Below are 16,933 nucleotides of genomic sequence, written 5' to 3'. Positions count from 1 at the left end.
CCAAAGATGTACGGGTTAGGTTGATTGGCCATGCTAAATTGAGCCTAGTGTGTGGGGGATTAGCAGAGTAAGTATGTGCTATTACACATATATGTGTAAATTGCCCCTTAACGTCAGGAGGACTAGCTAGGGTAAATGCATGGTGCTATGGAATAGGCCCTGGGTGGGACTGTGATCGGTACGGACTGGGGCCGAATGGCCTCCTTCTGTACTATAGGGATTCAATGATTATTACTCATCTCTAATTGCCCTTTAACTGAGTGTCTCACTTGGCCATTTCAGAGTCAACCACATTGCTGTGACTCTGGAGTCACATGTAGGCCAGACCGGGTCAGGACAGTAGATTTCTTTCCCTGGAGGACATTAATGAACCAGATGGGTTTTCAAACTATCAATTTCACCGTCACCATTACGGAGACTAGCTTTCAATTGCAGATTTATTAATTGAATTCAAATTCTGCCAGCTGCCAGATTTACCCCATGGTAACAGCCTGAGCTTTTGGAATATCGGTCCAGAGACATTACCACAGCATCATCTCCCCTGCTCAAGAGAAGCACAGCCTGAGGTTGAGAAAAGTGGTACTGAAACGCAATTTCTTTTGTCTTTTTGGTCTTCAGAATCCTACAGTGCAGGAGGCGGCCATTTGGCCCATTGATCTGCACCAATCACAATCCCACCCAGGGCCTACTCCACAGCACCATGCGTTTACACTAGCTAGTCGTCCTGACATTAAGGAGCAATTTAGCACGGCCGATCCACCTAACCTGCACATCTTCGGACTCTGGGAGGAAACCGGAGCAGCCGGGGGAAACCCACGCAGACACGGGGGGAACATGCAGACTCCACACAGACAGTGACCCAAGCCAGGAATTGAACCCGAGTCCCCGGCGCTGTGAAGCAGCAGTGCTAAGTAGTGTGTTACCGTGCCACACTTCTTTACACAAAGAGGTGTGGAAATGTGGAACTCCCTCTGCCAAATATCAGTGAAATGGCTTTTTGGGGGGGGGGGGGGGGGTACAGAAAGACGCGTGACTGCTGGATTATTGGTGGTTTGGAGTATCAATGACTATACTCGGCAGATACAGATCAGTCATTAGCTAACGGGGATCCAGGCTCCGAGTCAGTACTGCAATGGAAATAAGTAGTACGTTTTAAACGTGTAAAAGCATCGATCGTACTACTCTCATTTTTAATTTCCAGTTTTAAACTGCTCAATCCTGCTTCTCAATCCCGACCTCCTGACAGATGTTTCCTACGTTTACACTCCACCTGGCCCAATGTTCTGGGTGAGTGACTGCGAGACATCAGTCTAAAGCCACGAGATGCCAGAGGCTCTGTTTGAGTTTGGGCTCAGCCTCCACCAATAACCCCCTCCCACCCTCCCCCCGTGTCCTTGGTTCCGAGCGCGGGTCAGTTTGTCCGTCTCGACAGGTGGACCTCCGGCAGCCGCTTAAGGACGAGTAACTCAAACCGTTTTTGTTTTATCCTCTCCGCACCCACACACACACACGAGGTCCGACAATGGGAGACTGTTGCCATCCGACTGCTGCGTTCACTGTTTGGCAACGAGTTTCAATCTGTTACTGTTTTAATAGGTGGCCCGCTCCCGGGAGCCCTTCACAAAGCCCGGGTCTGTGTGAGCTCTGTGTAACTTACAGATTTCCACAGCATTAAGCTGACATTACTGGGGCTCTGGGTCAGGTACGCTGAGCTAGTCACCACTTCACAATCCTCCGTACAACATCCCCACTTCCAGATACTGAGTGAGGATAACACATTCAGACATAATAAAGAAAGCAAATGGAACGCTGGCATTTATAGCTAAAGGAATAGAATATAAAGGGAAGGAAGTGTTGCTGTAACTATACAAGGCATTGGTGAGGCAGCACCTGGAGTATTGTGCACAGTTTTGGTCTCCTTACTTGAGGAAAGATGTAGTGGTATTGGAGGCAGTTCAGAGGAGGTTCACTAGATAGATCTGACTTTGATTTGATTTATTATTGTCACATGTATTAACATACAGTGAAAAGTATTGCTTCTTGTGCAGACAAAACATACCGTTCATAGAGAAGGAAAGGAGAGAGTGTAGAATGTAGTGTTACAGTCATAGCAAGGATGTAGAGAAAGATCAACTTAATGCGAGGTAGGTCCATTCAAAAGTCTGACAGCAGCAGGGAAGAATGGGGAGAGGGCGGGAAAGTGGAACTGAGCCACAACAGATCGGCCATGATCTTATTGAATGGCGGGGCAGGCTCGAAGGGCTAGATGGCCGACTCCTGCTCCTATTTCTTATGTTCTTATGTTCTTATGTAAGCTGTCCTTGAGTCGGTTGGTACGGGACCTCAGACTTTTGTATCTTTTTCCCAATGGAAGAAGTTGGAAGAGAGAATGTCTGGGGTGCGTGGGGTCCTTAATTATGCTGGCTGCTTTGCCGAGGCAGCGGGAGGCGTAGACAGAGTCACGGTTGCAGAGACGAGGGGTTTGTTGTGTGAAGAGAGATTGAACAGTTTAGACCAACACTCTCTGGAATTTAGAAGAATGAGGGGAGATCAAATTGAGGTACAGATAATGAAAGGTCTGGATAAAGTAGACATGGAGCGGATGCTTCCTCTTGTGGGACATTCTAGGACGAGAGGTCACAGTCTTAGGATAAGGGACAGTAAATTTAAAACAGAGTTGAGGAGAAACTACTTCTCCCAAAGGGTTGTGAATCTGTGGAATTCACTAACCGACAGTGTAGTGGATGCTGGGACAGTGAGTAAATCTAAGGAGGAGTTAGACAGATTTCTAATTGGGAATGGGTTGAAAGGTTATGGAGAGAAGGCAGGAGAATGGGGATGAGGAGCATACCAGCCATGGCAGGGCAGACATGATGGGCCAAATGGCCAAATTCTGCTTCTGTTTCTCACGAACTAATGGACAGAGGCTAAGAAGCAGACAGGCAGGGTGACAGTGGATGACGCACACACAAAAATACACACTGGATCGTTTACTGGGTGCCAGTAAGACTGCACACAGCTCAGTAATGCACTGAATCAGATAAGAATTTACATCAAAATATATCGCAAGTAAAAGGCCACTCAGCCCAACAGCATCGTTTATGTTCCACTTGACCCTTCTCCCAGTTAACTCCGTCACTATAAGCCTCTACTGCCTTCTACCTTCCCCTTAAACTCCTCTAAACTATTTGCATCAAATACTCCCCTGGTAGCTTGGCTATTCCTCAACTCTCTCCCTCTGGATTCCTTTTCAGGGAACGTGGGAGTCTCTGGCTGGGCACCATTTGTTATTTGTCCCTAAACACCCTCGAGGGCAGTTATTAATCAACCACATTGCTGTGGGTCTGGAGTCACATGTAGGCCAGACCGTGTAAAGATGGCAGATTTCCTTCCCTAAAGGATATCAGTGAACCAGAAGGGTTTTTTTTTTACAACAATTGTCCTCAGTTAGAATCAATGTGATTACCTTTTAACTCTACGTTTTTTTAAAGTTTATTTATTAGTGTCACAAGTAAGTTTACATAAACACTGTAATGAAGTTACTGTGAAATTCCCCTCGTTGCCACACTCAGGAGCCTGTTCGGGTACACTGAGGGAGAATTTAGCATGGCCAATGCACCCTAACCTGCACTGTGTGAGGAATGATGTGGGTATGCCGGCGTTGGACTGGCGTAAACACAGTAAAAAGTCTGACAACACCAGGTTTTAGTCCAACCGATTTATTTGATAATACTCACAAGCTTTCGAGGTTTCCCTCTTCATCAGGTGAATGGAGAGTTCTGGCCAGAACTCTCCATTCACCTGACGAAGAGGGAAACCTCGAAAGCTTGTGAGTATTATCAAATAAATTGGTTGGACTAAAACCTGGTGTTGTCAGACTTTTTACTGTGTGAGGAAATCAGGGCACCCGGAGGAAACCCACGCAGACATGGGGAGAGTGTGCAAACTCCACACAGACAATGACCCAAGCCAGGAATCGAACCCGGGTCCCCGGCACTGTGAGACAGCGGTGCTAACCATTGTGTCCCTGTGCCACCCCGCATACAGGTCGGCAGGTTTGAGTTTGGATACAGGCAGCAGAGGTCCGGGTGAGCTGCAGCTTCTGGGGGATGAGAGACCGGCCAGGTGAGTCTGTGGTGGGGTTTCAGGATGGGCGGGTGAAGGGCTGGCAGAGTTTCAGACACGGCTGGCTGTGAACGTGCTGAGTTCATTATCCTGAAGTGGGTCAGTCACCACAGAGCACGGATATAAAATCATCAGGAATAGAGCGTAAGGGGGAGATGAGGGGAACATATTTCACACTGCGAGTTCTAATCTGGAATGTGCTGCTTGACAGGGCAGTGGAAATAGATTCAATAATAACTTTTAAAAAGGGATTCTAGTATAGATCAGAGGCAGAAAGGTGTGCAGGGCTGCAAGAGTGCGAGAGGCTCTGAAACTGCAACAAATTGGATTGATCTTTTAAAAAACCATCACAGCTACAATGGGCCGAATGGCCATTTCCCATGTTGCAGCATTCTACGATTCAAGAGCTGCCTCGACTGTAACATGCGTCAACACTCAGGGTCTGATCACGCACAGAGAGAGTGGCTACTCGGGATAGTGAGTGTGGGGTGGTCCCATCAACAGGTACTTTCCTTGGAAGAGGGAAATAGGGACTCAAGGGAAGATGGAAGTTGATGGAGCAGAGGAAGACTCGATGGGAAGATTCCCTTCCTTCAGTCCGGGTCCCAGCACAAACTGGGGTTGGAGCCGGGTCAGTTCAAGCAACACAGAAACCCTTGGAGCAGACAGACAGCGGTGAGACAGCAAGGGTACGTGAACATTCGAAAACCTGTACGCGAGGGTCTGCGTGCATCAGAGTGTGACAGTGTGTGTATGCTTGTGTGTGTGTGTGTGTGTGTGTGTGTGTGTGTCTGAGAGTCAGTGGGGACAAGCTTATCATTGTGCCCCAACAGCTGGTGGGCGGGGTGAGCTGGTAAGATCGAGAGAGAACCAACAAACCTGATTAGTGCCCGATTTCTCGCTTTTCACAACTACTTCCTGTGGGAATGAATTCCACAGGCTCACCGCTCTTTGGGTGAAGAAATGTCTCCTTATCTCCGTCCTAAATGGTCTACCCCCAATCCTCAGACTGTGACCCCCTGGTTCTGGACTCCCCCCACCATCGGGAACATCCTCCCTGCATCTACCCTGTCTAGTCCTGTTAGAATTTTACAAGTCTCTATGTAAATGCTCATTTAAATAGAATTAGCAAGGCTGGGATGCTATCGTCCAGGCTCACTTGCTTCCAAGGCCTCACTGGGGAAGGTTTTACAAAGAACAAAGAACAACCCAGCACGGGAAACAGGCCCTTCGGCCCAACGAGCCCGCGCCGCCGCATCGCCCTACACCTATTCTACCCTGCATGTCTACGAATGGAACCCTACTCAGTCAGATTCAGGGAAGAAATAGTGTCAATTTGGTAAAAACCGATTAGCCTAAGAGCACATCTTTGGGGTGTGGGAGGAAACCGGAGCGCCCGGAGGAAACCCACGCAACCACAGGGAGAATGCGCAAACTCCCACAGACACAGGCCCAAATCCATGTGTCTGCACAGCCAGCAGTGCTAGTCACTGAGCTGTTGTGGAGCCCGTCTATCGGTCCAGGATCAAGCACACACACCAACATGAAGTACTAGGCCACTCCTGGACTTCCAAGAGCAGCCCACGCACGACCCGCCGTGTGCATGCCCCTCGCTTGACACGAGGTGGACCTCCACCTGTGGAATAAAGACAAAAATATTAATCTTACAGCCTGCCCTTCCGGTGTCTCCCGAGGTTTAACCCTATTTAATAGCCCCTACCATATCCCTCCATTCTCGTTTCACTCATGTGCCTATCTAACTGCATCTTAAACGAGTCCAACGTTCCTGCCTCCACCACCCTACTCGGTAGCGCGTTCCAGACCCCCACAACTCTCTGCGTAAAGAACCTTCTTCTCACATCCAAATTATACCTCTCCCCCCTCACCCTTAAATGATGACCTCTCGTGTTCGTACCCAGTCTAGGGAGCAGTCTCTCACTATTAACTCTATCTATTCCCTTCAGTATCTTATATACTTCTATCATGTCCCCTCTCAATCTCCGTCTTTCCAAGGAGAATAGTCCCAGTTTCTTCAATCTCTCCTCGTAACCCAGTCCCCCCATGCCAGGCAACATCCTGGTAAACCTCCTCTGCACCCTTTCCAGAGACTCCACATCCTTCCGGTAGTAAGGTGACCAGAACTGGACGCAGTACTCCAAATGCGGTCTAACCAACGTTCTGTACAACTGAAGCATTAGACGGCAGCTTTTATACTCTAAGCCCCTTCCTATAAAGGCTAACATCCCATAAGCCTTCCTAACAACCTTCTCCACTTGTGACGCAACCTTCATGGATTTGTGAACCTGCACTCCCAGGTCCCTCTGTATGTCTATACTCCTAATCGGCCTACCTTTTATCACATAGCTCCTCTCTGCATTATTCCGTCCAAAATGCATCACCTCGCATTTGTCAGGATTAAATGCCATCTGCCACCTATCTGCCCACTGCACCAACCTATCTATATCCTGTTGTATCACCTGACAATCCAGTTCCGTACCCGCCAACCCTGCCATCTTGGTGTCATCAGCAAACTTGCTGATCACACCACCTACGCCCTCTTCCAAGTCATTTATGTAGACTACAAAGAGGAGAGGTCCCAGTACTGAGCCCTTCTGTCTCCTATTTCCCAGCCAGTTCTCAATCCACCTCGCTACCTGGCCTCGTATCCCATGCGCCTTAACCTTTTCTACCAGCCTACCATGAGGGACCTTGTCAAACGCCTTACTGAAATCCATATAGATGACATCAACGGCTCTCCCATCGTCAACCGTTTTTGTCACCTCCTCAAAGAATTCCACCAGATTCGTAAGGCAAGACCTCCCTCTAACAAAGCCATGTTGCGTATCCCTAATCAGATCGCAACGCTCCAAATGCTCATACATCCTACCCCTAAGTATTTTTTCCATTAACTTCCCTACCACCGACGTCAAACTCACCGGTCTATAATTCCCAGGGTTATCCCTACTATCTTTTTTGAACAACGGGACCAGCGAGGGTCATGTATGGTTCCCCCACCAGCAGCCATCGAGGCCTCCCCGGGAAGTCGGGGTCAGGGGGGTGTACACCTTGAGCAGTGCCAGCCTGGCACCCTGGCAATGCCCACGTCACTCCCTAGAACCTGATCTAACAGTGTCACCCTTCTGTGTGGACTGGAAGTTTCCGAGAGAGAAATTTCTCCTGAATATGCTTCAGGAAGTCTTGTCCTCTCTGCCCTTTACACATTACTCTCTGAAGTGGGGGCGGCACAGTGGGTTAGCACTGCTGCCCCACAGCGCCAGGGACCCGGGTTCGATTCCCGGCTCGGGTCACTGTCTGTGCGGAGTCTGCACGTTCTCCCCGTGTCTGCGTGGGTTTCCTCCGGGTGCTCCGGTTTCCTCCCACAGTCGAAAGATGTGCTGGTTAGGTGGACTGGCCATGATAAATTGCCCCTTAGTGTCAGGGAGATTGGCGGGGATGAGTCCTGGATGGGACAGTGGTTGGTGCAGACTTGGTGTGCTGAACAGCCTCCTCCTGCACTGTGGGGATTCCACGATAAATAAAGGCCCCGACAATAAGATAGCGCTGGCACCGCTCTGCCATTTCCTTCTGCACTTCTTCATCTATGGCTTCTTCCCTCTTAAGGTTTAAAATCATGAGGGCTCTGGGCAGCATAGGTCCTATTGATGGAAGGATCACAAAGCATGACACACACACATATACGTGTGCGAGTTTGGGGTTAGAGGGTGCTGTGTTCAGGAGGAAAGCAACAAGAACCGACACTTGGTGACGGTGCTACTTGTCCCAGTCAGAGGAGGGAGAAAGCAAACCAGACATGTAGCAACACCTCCCCCTGATGGCTTAGTTAGTAACTGCATCCTGGAGAGTTGAACCAGGCTTGTCCCAAATTCCCTAACTCCTCAGCTGAGTTCAACAACTCAGATCCCCGATCACCGCCAATTCCTGCGTTCTGACCCTCCCCAATTTTACTGGGGACCAGGCTGTTGGGTACGAGCCCCAGACTCCGAAATTACTCTCTCCAAACCTTTCCCCTTTTCTCTCCTCCCTTCCTAAAACTGACGTCATCGGCCAAACTTTTGGTCATCTGATCTCATCATGTAGCTTTGTATCAAACTCTGGTCAATAACAGTACATACAGAACACCTCAGGATGTTCTCACTCAACTCAACTATCCACAATCAATATCAATGTCTCAGATGAAGGGATGGACTGTATTATAGACAAATTTGCCAATAATACAAAGACAGGTAGGAAAGTAAGCTGCGTGGAGGATACAAAGGATCTGCAAAGTAGTACAGATCGGTTAGGAAAGTGGGAAAAAATTGGCAGCATGCAGATCCAGCAAGTAAGGAAGGCAAATGTTGGCCTTAATTGCAAGGGGAGCCAAGTCTTGTCAATCAACTGTTGGTGAGACCATAAAGGGGAGGTGATGGCCCAGTTATATTATCGCTACACTATTTATTCAGAAACTCAGTTAATGTTCTGGGGACCTGGCTTCGAATTCTGCCACGACAAGTAGTGGAATTTGAATTCAATAAAAAAATTATCTGGAATTAAGGATCTACTGATCATCACAAAACCATTGCTGATTGTCAGAAAAACCCATCTTTGTCACTAATGTCCGCCAGGGAAGGAAATCTGCCATCCTTACCTGGTCTGGCCTACACGAGACTCCAGATTCACAGCAATGTGGCTGACTCTCAATTGCCCCCTGAGGGCAACTAGGGATGGGCAATACATGCTGGCCAGCCAGCGAGGCCCATGTCCCACAAACTGTGTACAGCTTTGATTGCCTGATTCAAGGAGGGACATGCTTTCATTGGACACAGCTCAGAGAAGGTTCACCAGGCTGATTCCTGGGGTGAAGGGGGTTGTCTTGTGAGGAAAGGTTGAGCAGGTTGGGCCCAGACTCGTTGGAGTTTAGAAGAATGAGAGGGGATCTTATTGAAACATCGGATTCTGAGGGGGTTTCACAGGGTGGATGCTGAGAGGAGGCTTCCCCCTCGTGGGGGAATCTAGAACCAGGGGGCACAGTTTAAAGATAAGAGGTCTCCTGTTGAAGACAGCAATGAGGAGGAATTTCTTCTCTCAGAGGAAGGTTAGTGTTTGGAATTCTCTCTCTCTCTCTCCCTCTCCCCCTCCCCCCCCCCCGAGAGCAGTGGGGGCTGTGGGTCACTGGGTATATTCAAGGCCGCATTAGACAGAGTTTTCGGGGGGAGGGGGTCGAGGGTTATGGGGGAGAGACAGGAAAGTGGAGACAGGCCACAATCAGATCAGCCATGATGTTACTGAATGGCAGAGTAGGCCTGAGGGGCCGAATGGCCTCCTCTTGCTCTTGTGATGTTAGCTTCTGCTTTAGAAAGGCAAGTTGATCATTTTTACTGAGGTAAAGGCTTTAATTTGGCAAGCGTCTGGGGTGGGGAGGGGGCTGGGGGAGGTCAGAAATTCCTCCACAGATTGTTTGGGGACCAGTCAATGTCAGCTGATCACAGCGCCAATGGTCAGTGGACGTACTGTCCCCTGGTGTCCACAGTGGGGACTGCATGGGGATCATCTTCAACCGGAAGGTAGGAGCACAGGTTAGTGATGAGGCGAATTGTTACCAGATGATGAAAGGAAGGGACATAGCATGTGAATGTCACTTTACGCCAGCGAATCGTACAACAGAGCAGTATGGTGGTTAGCCCTGCTGCCTCACAGCTCCATGGACCTGGGTTCGATTCCAGCCTCGGGTCACTGTCTGTGCAGAGTTGGCACATCCTCCCCATGTCTGTGTGGGTTTCCTCCAGGTGCTCCGGTTTTCTTCTGCAGTCCAAATATATGTGGGTTGGATTGATTGATTGGCCATGCTAAATTGTCCCTTAGTGTCAGGGGCTTGCAGGGGTTATGGGTGGATGATGGGGACAGGGACTGGGGGGGATTGTTATCGGTGCGGACTCAATGGGCCGAATGGCCTCCTTTTGCACTGCAGGGATTCTATGATTCTAAGAGTAGAGAAAATTAATAAACTTAAAAAGGACAAACTTAAAAGCTTTGTATCTGAATGCACCTGATATTTAGAATAAAATTAATGAGTTAACAGCAAATAGAGGCAAGTGGATATGATTCGGTGATGATTACTGAGACACGGTTACAAGGAGGCCAGGTCTGGGAGCTGAATATCCAAGGGTACTCAATACTTCGGAAGGACAGACTGAAAGGGAAAGGTGGTGGTGTAACTTCGCTCATAAAAAAAGGACATTGCTGTAGTGAGAAATGAGATAGGCACTGGAGATCAAGATATTTTAAAGATTATTTATTAGTGACACAAGTAGGCTTACATTAACACTGCAATGAAGTTACCGTGATAATCCTCTAGTCGCCACGCTCCGGCGCCTGTTCAGGTACACTGAGGGAGAATTTAGCACGGCCAATGTATCTAACCAGCATGTCTTTCGGATTGTGGAGAAAACCAGAACACCTGGAGGAAACCCACGCAGACATGGGGAGAATGTGCAGCCTCTGCACAGACGGGAACTGAACCTGGGTCTCTGTGCTGTGAGGCAGCAGTGCTAGCCACCGTGCTCCCTATTTTGTTTCATGATCCAACCAGGTCAGAGCTGGTGTGTGTCAGTGTGTTATTAATGACATTGTCCTTTGTTTGAGGCTCGTGTGTTTTGTAAGTGTTTAGAAACAGAGCGCTCTGCCTACCTGCTGACCTCGGATGTGTTGTTCAAGCGGGCAGCTTCCAACAGCGCCTGACCTGGGAATAAAACAACTGTGAGTCAGTCACACCACATCTTCAATAGGAGGATCCCTCCCAGACCTAATTACTGAAACTACTGGGCCACAGGAGACCCAAATCCATCAGGATTATCAACTCCACAATGCAACATAAAGCAATGAGTTTTTAAAGATTATTTATAGTGTTGCAAATAGGCTTACATTTACACCGCAATGAAGTTACTGTGAAAATCCCCTCATCGCCACACTCCGGCACCTGCTCAGATACACTGAGGGAGAATTTAGCATGGCCAATTCATCTAACTACCATGTCTTTCGGACAGTGGGAGGAAACCCATGCAGACAAGGGGCAAACGTGCAGACTCCACACAGACAGTGACCCGAGCTGGCATCAAATCGGAGTCCCTGGCGCTGTGAGGCAGCAGCGCTAACCCGCTGTGCCAATCCCAGAATGGATAGATACGGTAACACAGTGGCCAGGTCAGCTGATAGAATCCAGATTAATACAGAACATCTCCTCCACCTTTAAACTGAACACCCCCCAAGAAATGCAAACAAATATAACGTAAACAATGTCCAATAAACAATAAATCAATAATCTGGAGGCCATCGCTCTCAGAACGGTTGATAGGTGTCCTTGTGCAGGAATCACAAGGAGTTGGTTTGCAGGTGCAGCAGGTAATTTAGGCGGCAGATGAAAATTTGTCCTTCATTGCGAGAGGGATGGAGTTTAAAAACAGCGAGGTTATGTTGCAGCTGTATAAGGTGCTGGTGAGGCCACACCTGGAGTACTGTGTACAGTTTTGGTCTCCTTACTTGAGAAAGGATATACTGGCACTGGAGGGGGTGCAGAGAGGATTCGCTAGGGTGATTCCGGAGTTGAGAAGGTTGGCTTATGAGGAGAGAGTGAGTGGACTGGGGCGATACTCAATGGCATTCAGAAGAATGAGGGGAGATCTTATAGAAAGAGATAAGATTATGAAAGGAATAGTTAAGATAGAAGCAGGGAAGCTGTTTCCACTGGCGGGCAAAACTGGAACTAGGGAACCATAGCCTCAAAATAAGGAGGAACAGATTTACGACTGAGTTGAGAAGGAACTTCTTCACACAAAGGATTGCGAATCATAGAAACATAGAAAAACTACAGCACAATACAGGCCCTTCGGATCTGTGGAATTCCCTGCCCAGTGAAGCAGTTGAGGCTACCTCATTGAATGTTTTTAAAACAAGATAGATTTTTGATTTGTTTATTAATTGTTTCACGTATTGGTATACAGCAAAAAGTATTATTTCTTGTGTACCAAAACATACCGTTCATAGAGAAGGAAAAGACAGAGTGCAGAATTTAGTATTATAGTCACAGCGAGGGTGTAGAGAAAGATCAACTTAATGCAAGGTCGGTCCATACAAAAGTCCGACAGCAGCAGGGAAGAAGCTGTTCTTGAGTCAGTTAGCACGTGACCTCAGACTTTTGCATCGTTTTCCCGATGGAAGAGAGAATGTCCGGGGAGTGTGGGATCCTTAATTATGCCGGCTGCTTTTCAGAGGCAGCGGGAAGTGTAGACAGAGTCAGTGGATGGGAGGCTGGTTTGGGTGATGGATTGGGCTACATTCATGATCTTTTGTTGTTCCTTGCGATCTTGGGCAGAGCAGGAGCCCATACCAAGCTGTGATACAACCAGAAAGAATGCTTTCTATGGAGCATCTGTAAAAGTTGGTGAGAATTGCAGTTGACATGTCAAATTGTCTTAGTCTTGTGAGAAAGTAGAGGAGTTGGTGGGGCTTTCTTAACTACAGTATCAGCATGGGAGGCACCAGGACAGGTTGTTAGTGATCTGGACAGCTAAAAACCTGAAGCTCTCGATCCTTTCTACTTTGGACAGGGGCATGTTCTCCTTTACACTTCCTGAAGTCAATAACAATCTCTTTCGTTTTGTTGACATTGAGGGAGAGATTATTGTGGCTGCACCAGTTCACCAGATTCTCTATCTCATTCCTGTACTCTGTCTCATTGTTTGAGATCCGACCCACTACGGTGGTGTCGTCAGCAAACCTGAAAATCGAATTGGAGGGGAATTTGGCCACACAGTCAGAGGTGTATAAGGAGTATAGTAGAGGGCTGAGAACACAGCCCTGTGGAGCACTGGTGTTGAGGGTGATCGTGGAGGAGGTGTTGTTGCCGATCCTTACTGATTGTGGTCTGTGAGTTCGGAAGTTCAGGATCCAGTCACAGAGGGAGGGGCCGAGGCCCAGACCACGGAGTTTGGAGATGAGTTTCATATGATTAATAGGGTTGAAGGCTGAGCTGTAGTCAATAAATACAAGTCTGACACGGATGTCCTTGTTATCTGGGTGTTCCAGGGTTGAGTTCTGGGCCAGGGAGATGGCGTCTGCTGTGGACCTGTTGCGGCGATAGGCAAACTGTAGTGGATCCACGTACTGCGGGAGACTGGAATTGATTCGTGCCATGACTAACCTTTCAAAGCACTTCACTATGATGGATGTCAGAACCACCAGACGATAGTTATTAAGGCACGGTGCTTGGTTTTGCTTAGGTACCGGGATGACAGTTGCCTTCTTAAAGCAGATAGGGATCTCAGATTGTTGTAAAGAAAGATCCACAGGATCTGACTGCACATCCAGGTTCCCCATACGAGCCAGTCGCTTTCCGTGGGTTGACCTTCAAGAAAGCTGCTCTGGCATCCGCAATGGTGATTTTTGAACAGTAAAGGAATTAAGGGTGTTGGTGAGTGGGCAGATAAGTGGAGCTGAGTCCACGAAAAGATCAGCCATGATCAGTTTGTAACAGGGTGGTACGGTGCAGCCTCAATATGTTGGATACCATCCTCTTTCAAGAGAATTTCTAACTCTTCAGAGATGAATTGAGGTCCGTTGTTGCTTATCAATCGCCAGGGAATCCAAACCTCAAGGACTGCCTGGGTGGGATGCTCTCCTGGAGAGTCAGTACAGGCCCAATGGGTTGAATGGCCTCATTCTGCACTGTAGGGAGTCTATGAAAGCGTTATTGCTTTGACCCAACCACTTCCACTTCTTGTTCTGGCACAAAGGGTTATGTAATGGTTTTTAAAATGGTTGCCTCTTCATCTTTTCCAGTGACTGGGATGTCAGATAGCACCGGACCCCCCTGCAGGATCTGATCCACTGCTCTCTGAAGCAATGCAGCCAGCGTCATAAAGGACCCCATGGACCCCGGACATTCTTTCTTCCACCTTCTTCCGATGGGAGTAAGATACAAAAGTACCAACTGACTCAAGAATAGTTTCTTCCCTGCTGCTGTCAGAGTTTTGAATGGACCTACCTCGCACTAAGTTTCTCTACACCCTAGCTATGACTGTAACACAACATTCTGCACTCTCACCTTTCCTTCTCCATGATCGGTATGCTTTGTCTGTATATTGTGCAAGAAACAATACTTTTATGATAATATATGTGACAATAATGAAGCAAATCAAAGAGTTCAAGGCTGTTCAATGTACTATCAGCTTGGAAACCCTCCTCCCACTATTCCCAAAGGAAACAAACACAGTATAAGAAATAGGAGCTGGAGTAGGCCATCTAGCCCCTCAAGCCTGCCCCGCCTTTCAATAAGATCATGGCTGATCAGATAGTGGTTCAGTTCCACTTTCCCCCCCATAACCCTTAATTCCCTTATTGATCAGATTGATCTATCTACTTGTGACTTAAACATATTTAACGAGGTAGCCTCCACTGCTTTAATGGGCAGAGAATTCCAAAGATTCACTATCCTCTGGGAGAAGTTCCTCCTCAACTCTGTTCTAAATTGACTCCCCCTAATTTTGAGGCTGTGCTCTCTAGTTCTGGTTTCCATTCTAATCGGAAAGAATCTCTCTACCTCTACACTATCCAGCCCCTTCATTATCTTATATGTCTCTATAAGATCCCCCACCCGCCTTCTAAACTCTAGTGAGTACAGGCTCAGTCTCTCCTCATAAGCTAAACCCCTTCACCTCCGGTATCAGCCTGGTGAACCTTCTCTGCACTCCCTCCAAGACCAATATATCCTTTCGCAAATAAGACCAAAACTGCACACAGTACTCCAGTTGTGGCCTCACCAGTAGCTTGTACAATTGCAGCAAGACCTCCCTGCTTTTATACGCCAACCCTCTCGCGATAAAGGCCAACATTCCATTTGTATACGGGTATGAAGATACGTTAACAACAACTCCAGGTGTTGTCCAACAAGGGATTTGCAGAGCTCCAAGTTCCACCTCTCTTTATCTCTGAGGAAGAATCAAACCAACACAAAACATTAACTCCGTTCCTCTCTCCACAGATGCTGTCAGGGTCACTGGGTCTTTCCAGCACCTTCTGTTTTTAATTTCAGATTTCCAGCATCCACAGTATTTTGTTTTTATTTCTCCATTTCCTCTTGGAAATGCTGATAGTTCCAGTGGGAAGGTTGGGGACCTGATTGGAATGATTCACAGAGTTGGGTTGGTTCAGGAAGTTATCATATCCCCTTCATCCAAACAGCATCCCATGCCCACGCCACCTTACCGTGTTACGGTGCGACTACTCACCATCTGACCCCGATGTTCTGCTGTAGCAATAAGTGAGGGCAGCTGCCAGGGTAAAGAGACTGGCAGAGGTTCCCAGTGTCCATTCTCCCTGATCCTGCCCCTGCTGTGATCGCCTCCCCGTGGCCACAGCCTCCAACTGCAACCCAGCCCCTGGCTCACAGCGACACCCACTGGCCTGCCCGGGGAACTGCATCAACCAGCAGCGGCTCTCCGCGGTGGGAGGCCGGAACTGCAGGCCGGAGACGAGGAAGGAGCGTCTCCCCGCGGTGGGAGGCCGGGACTGCAGTTCGGAAGGCGGGAGGGAGCGGTTCCCCGCGGCGGGAGTCCGGGACTGCAACTCAGAGGTCGGCATGCAGGGACTCCCCGCGGCGGGAGTCCGGGACTGCAGCCCAGCACAAGCTGTCTCCCAGGTCGGGCTGGCGCTCCATAGCCACCGCCCCCTTGTCACCGTGGATCCGATTGCCGCAGTATCGCGGCCCTGTTCCCTCAGCAGCGCGGACGGCAGCCGCCGACCGACTCCGCTCAAAATCCAGCGGGTCCGGAGATAGTGGGTTACCAGGGAGCGGCCCGTCTCCCTGGAAAGCGCCATCGTGCCGTAAAGACACAGCTGAAATTTCCCACAGGCCCGAAGCACTCTCACTTTACGGCCGGGTGGAAAAGACGTCACAGTCGCCGCCTGCCCGGGGTACCCCGGGAGTTGTAGTTTCCGGCCTGTGATCGTCACTTCCGGCCACTCCGTGGGCACTACAATATCCTGGAGTCAGTGCGGTACGCATGCGCAGATCTTTGGTAACAGGTGCATGCTGGGAGTTGTAGTTCCCCTCTATATTGGGGAGACTAAAGGCAGACTGGGACTGCTTTGTGGAACACCTTCACTCAGCCCCCAAGCATGGCAACAACCTTGGTTACGTCCTATTTTAACATGGCACTTTGCTCTTATACCCATATGTCCTTCCTTGGCCTGCTGCACTGGTAGTCATGATGTGGAGATGCCAGCGTTGGACTGGGGTGGGGGGTGGGGGTCTTTCGGGTCAAACCAAGTAAATAAACTCAAATTACATCAGGACAAAGAAAAAGGGAGCATTGGACTGGGGTCAACACAGGAAGTCTCACAACACCAGGTTAAAGTCCAACAGGTTTATCTGGTAGCACAAGACACTAACTTTCGGAGCTCTGCCCCTTCGTCAGGTGAGTGGGAGCGAGCGAGAGAACTTCCACTCACCTGACAAAGGGGTAGAGCTCCAAAAGCTAGTGGTGTTTGCTACCAAATAAACCTGTTAGACTCTAACCTGGTATTGTGAGACTTCTTACTGCTGCTCTGTTCCAGTGAAGCTTGGCGTAAGCTGGAAGAGTAGCATCTCATCTTCCGCTTAGGCACTTTGCAGCCCTGAGGACTCAATGCTGAGTTTGGCAGCTTTAGGTTGGGACCTTTATCCTCCTTCTTAACCCACTGGTCATGTTTTTATTGGAAACTCCCCCTCCACCACCACTGAGCCAGCTGTCACTTGCTCTTTAGATATGTTTGC

The 16,933-nt window shown here is 48.8% G+C and overlaps 1 protein-coding gene across 1 annotated transcript in view; it reads right to left on the bottom strand.

The window, feature by feature from the left end:
* clpb (ClpB family mitochondrial disaggregase) overlaps positions 1–16,045 on the bottom strand; it is a 107,795-nt gene extending 91,750 nt beyond the window's left edge. Inside the window, exons 1-2 of the mRNA XM_080197713.1 lie at positions 15,408–16,045; positions 10,813–10,864 (exon numbers count right to left, since the gene is read on the bottom strand). Coding sequence (XP_080053839.1) covers positions 10,813–10,864; positions 15,408–15,996 — 641 coding nt within the window. The 5' untranslated portion in view covers positions 15,997–16,045. The remainder of the gene's footprint in view (positions 1–10,812; positions 10,865–15,407) is intronic.
* Positions 16,046–16,933: the final 888 nt, after the last annotated feature.

The sequence above is a fragment of the Carcharhinus amblyrhynchos genome, chromosome 10, assembly GCF_965287045.1.
Source record: "Carcharhinus amblyrhynchos chromosome 10, sCarAmb.v2.hapA, whole genome shotgun sequence".
Lineage (NCBI taxonomy): Eukaryota > Metazoa > Chordata > Chondrichthyes > Carcharhiniformes > Carcharhinidae > Carcharhinus > Carcharhinus amblyrhynchos.
The sequence above is the reverse complement of the archived record's forward strand: the minus strand, read 5'-3'. Positions and strand labels throughout refer to the sequence as shown.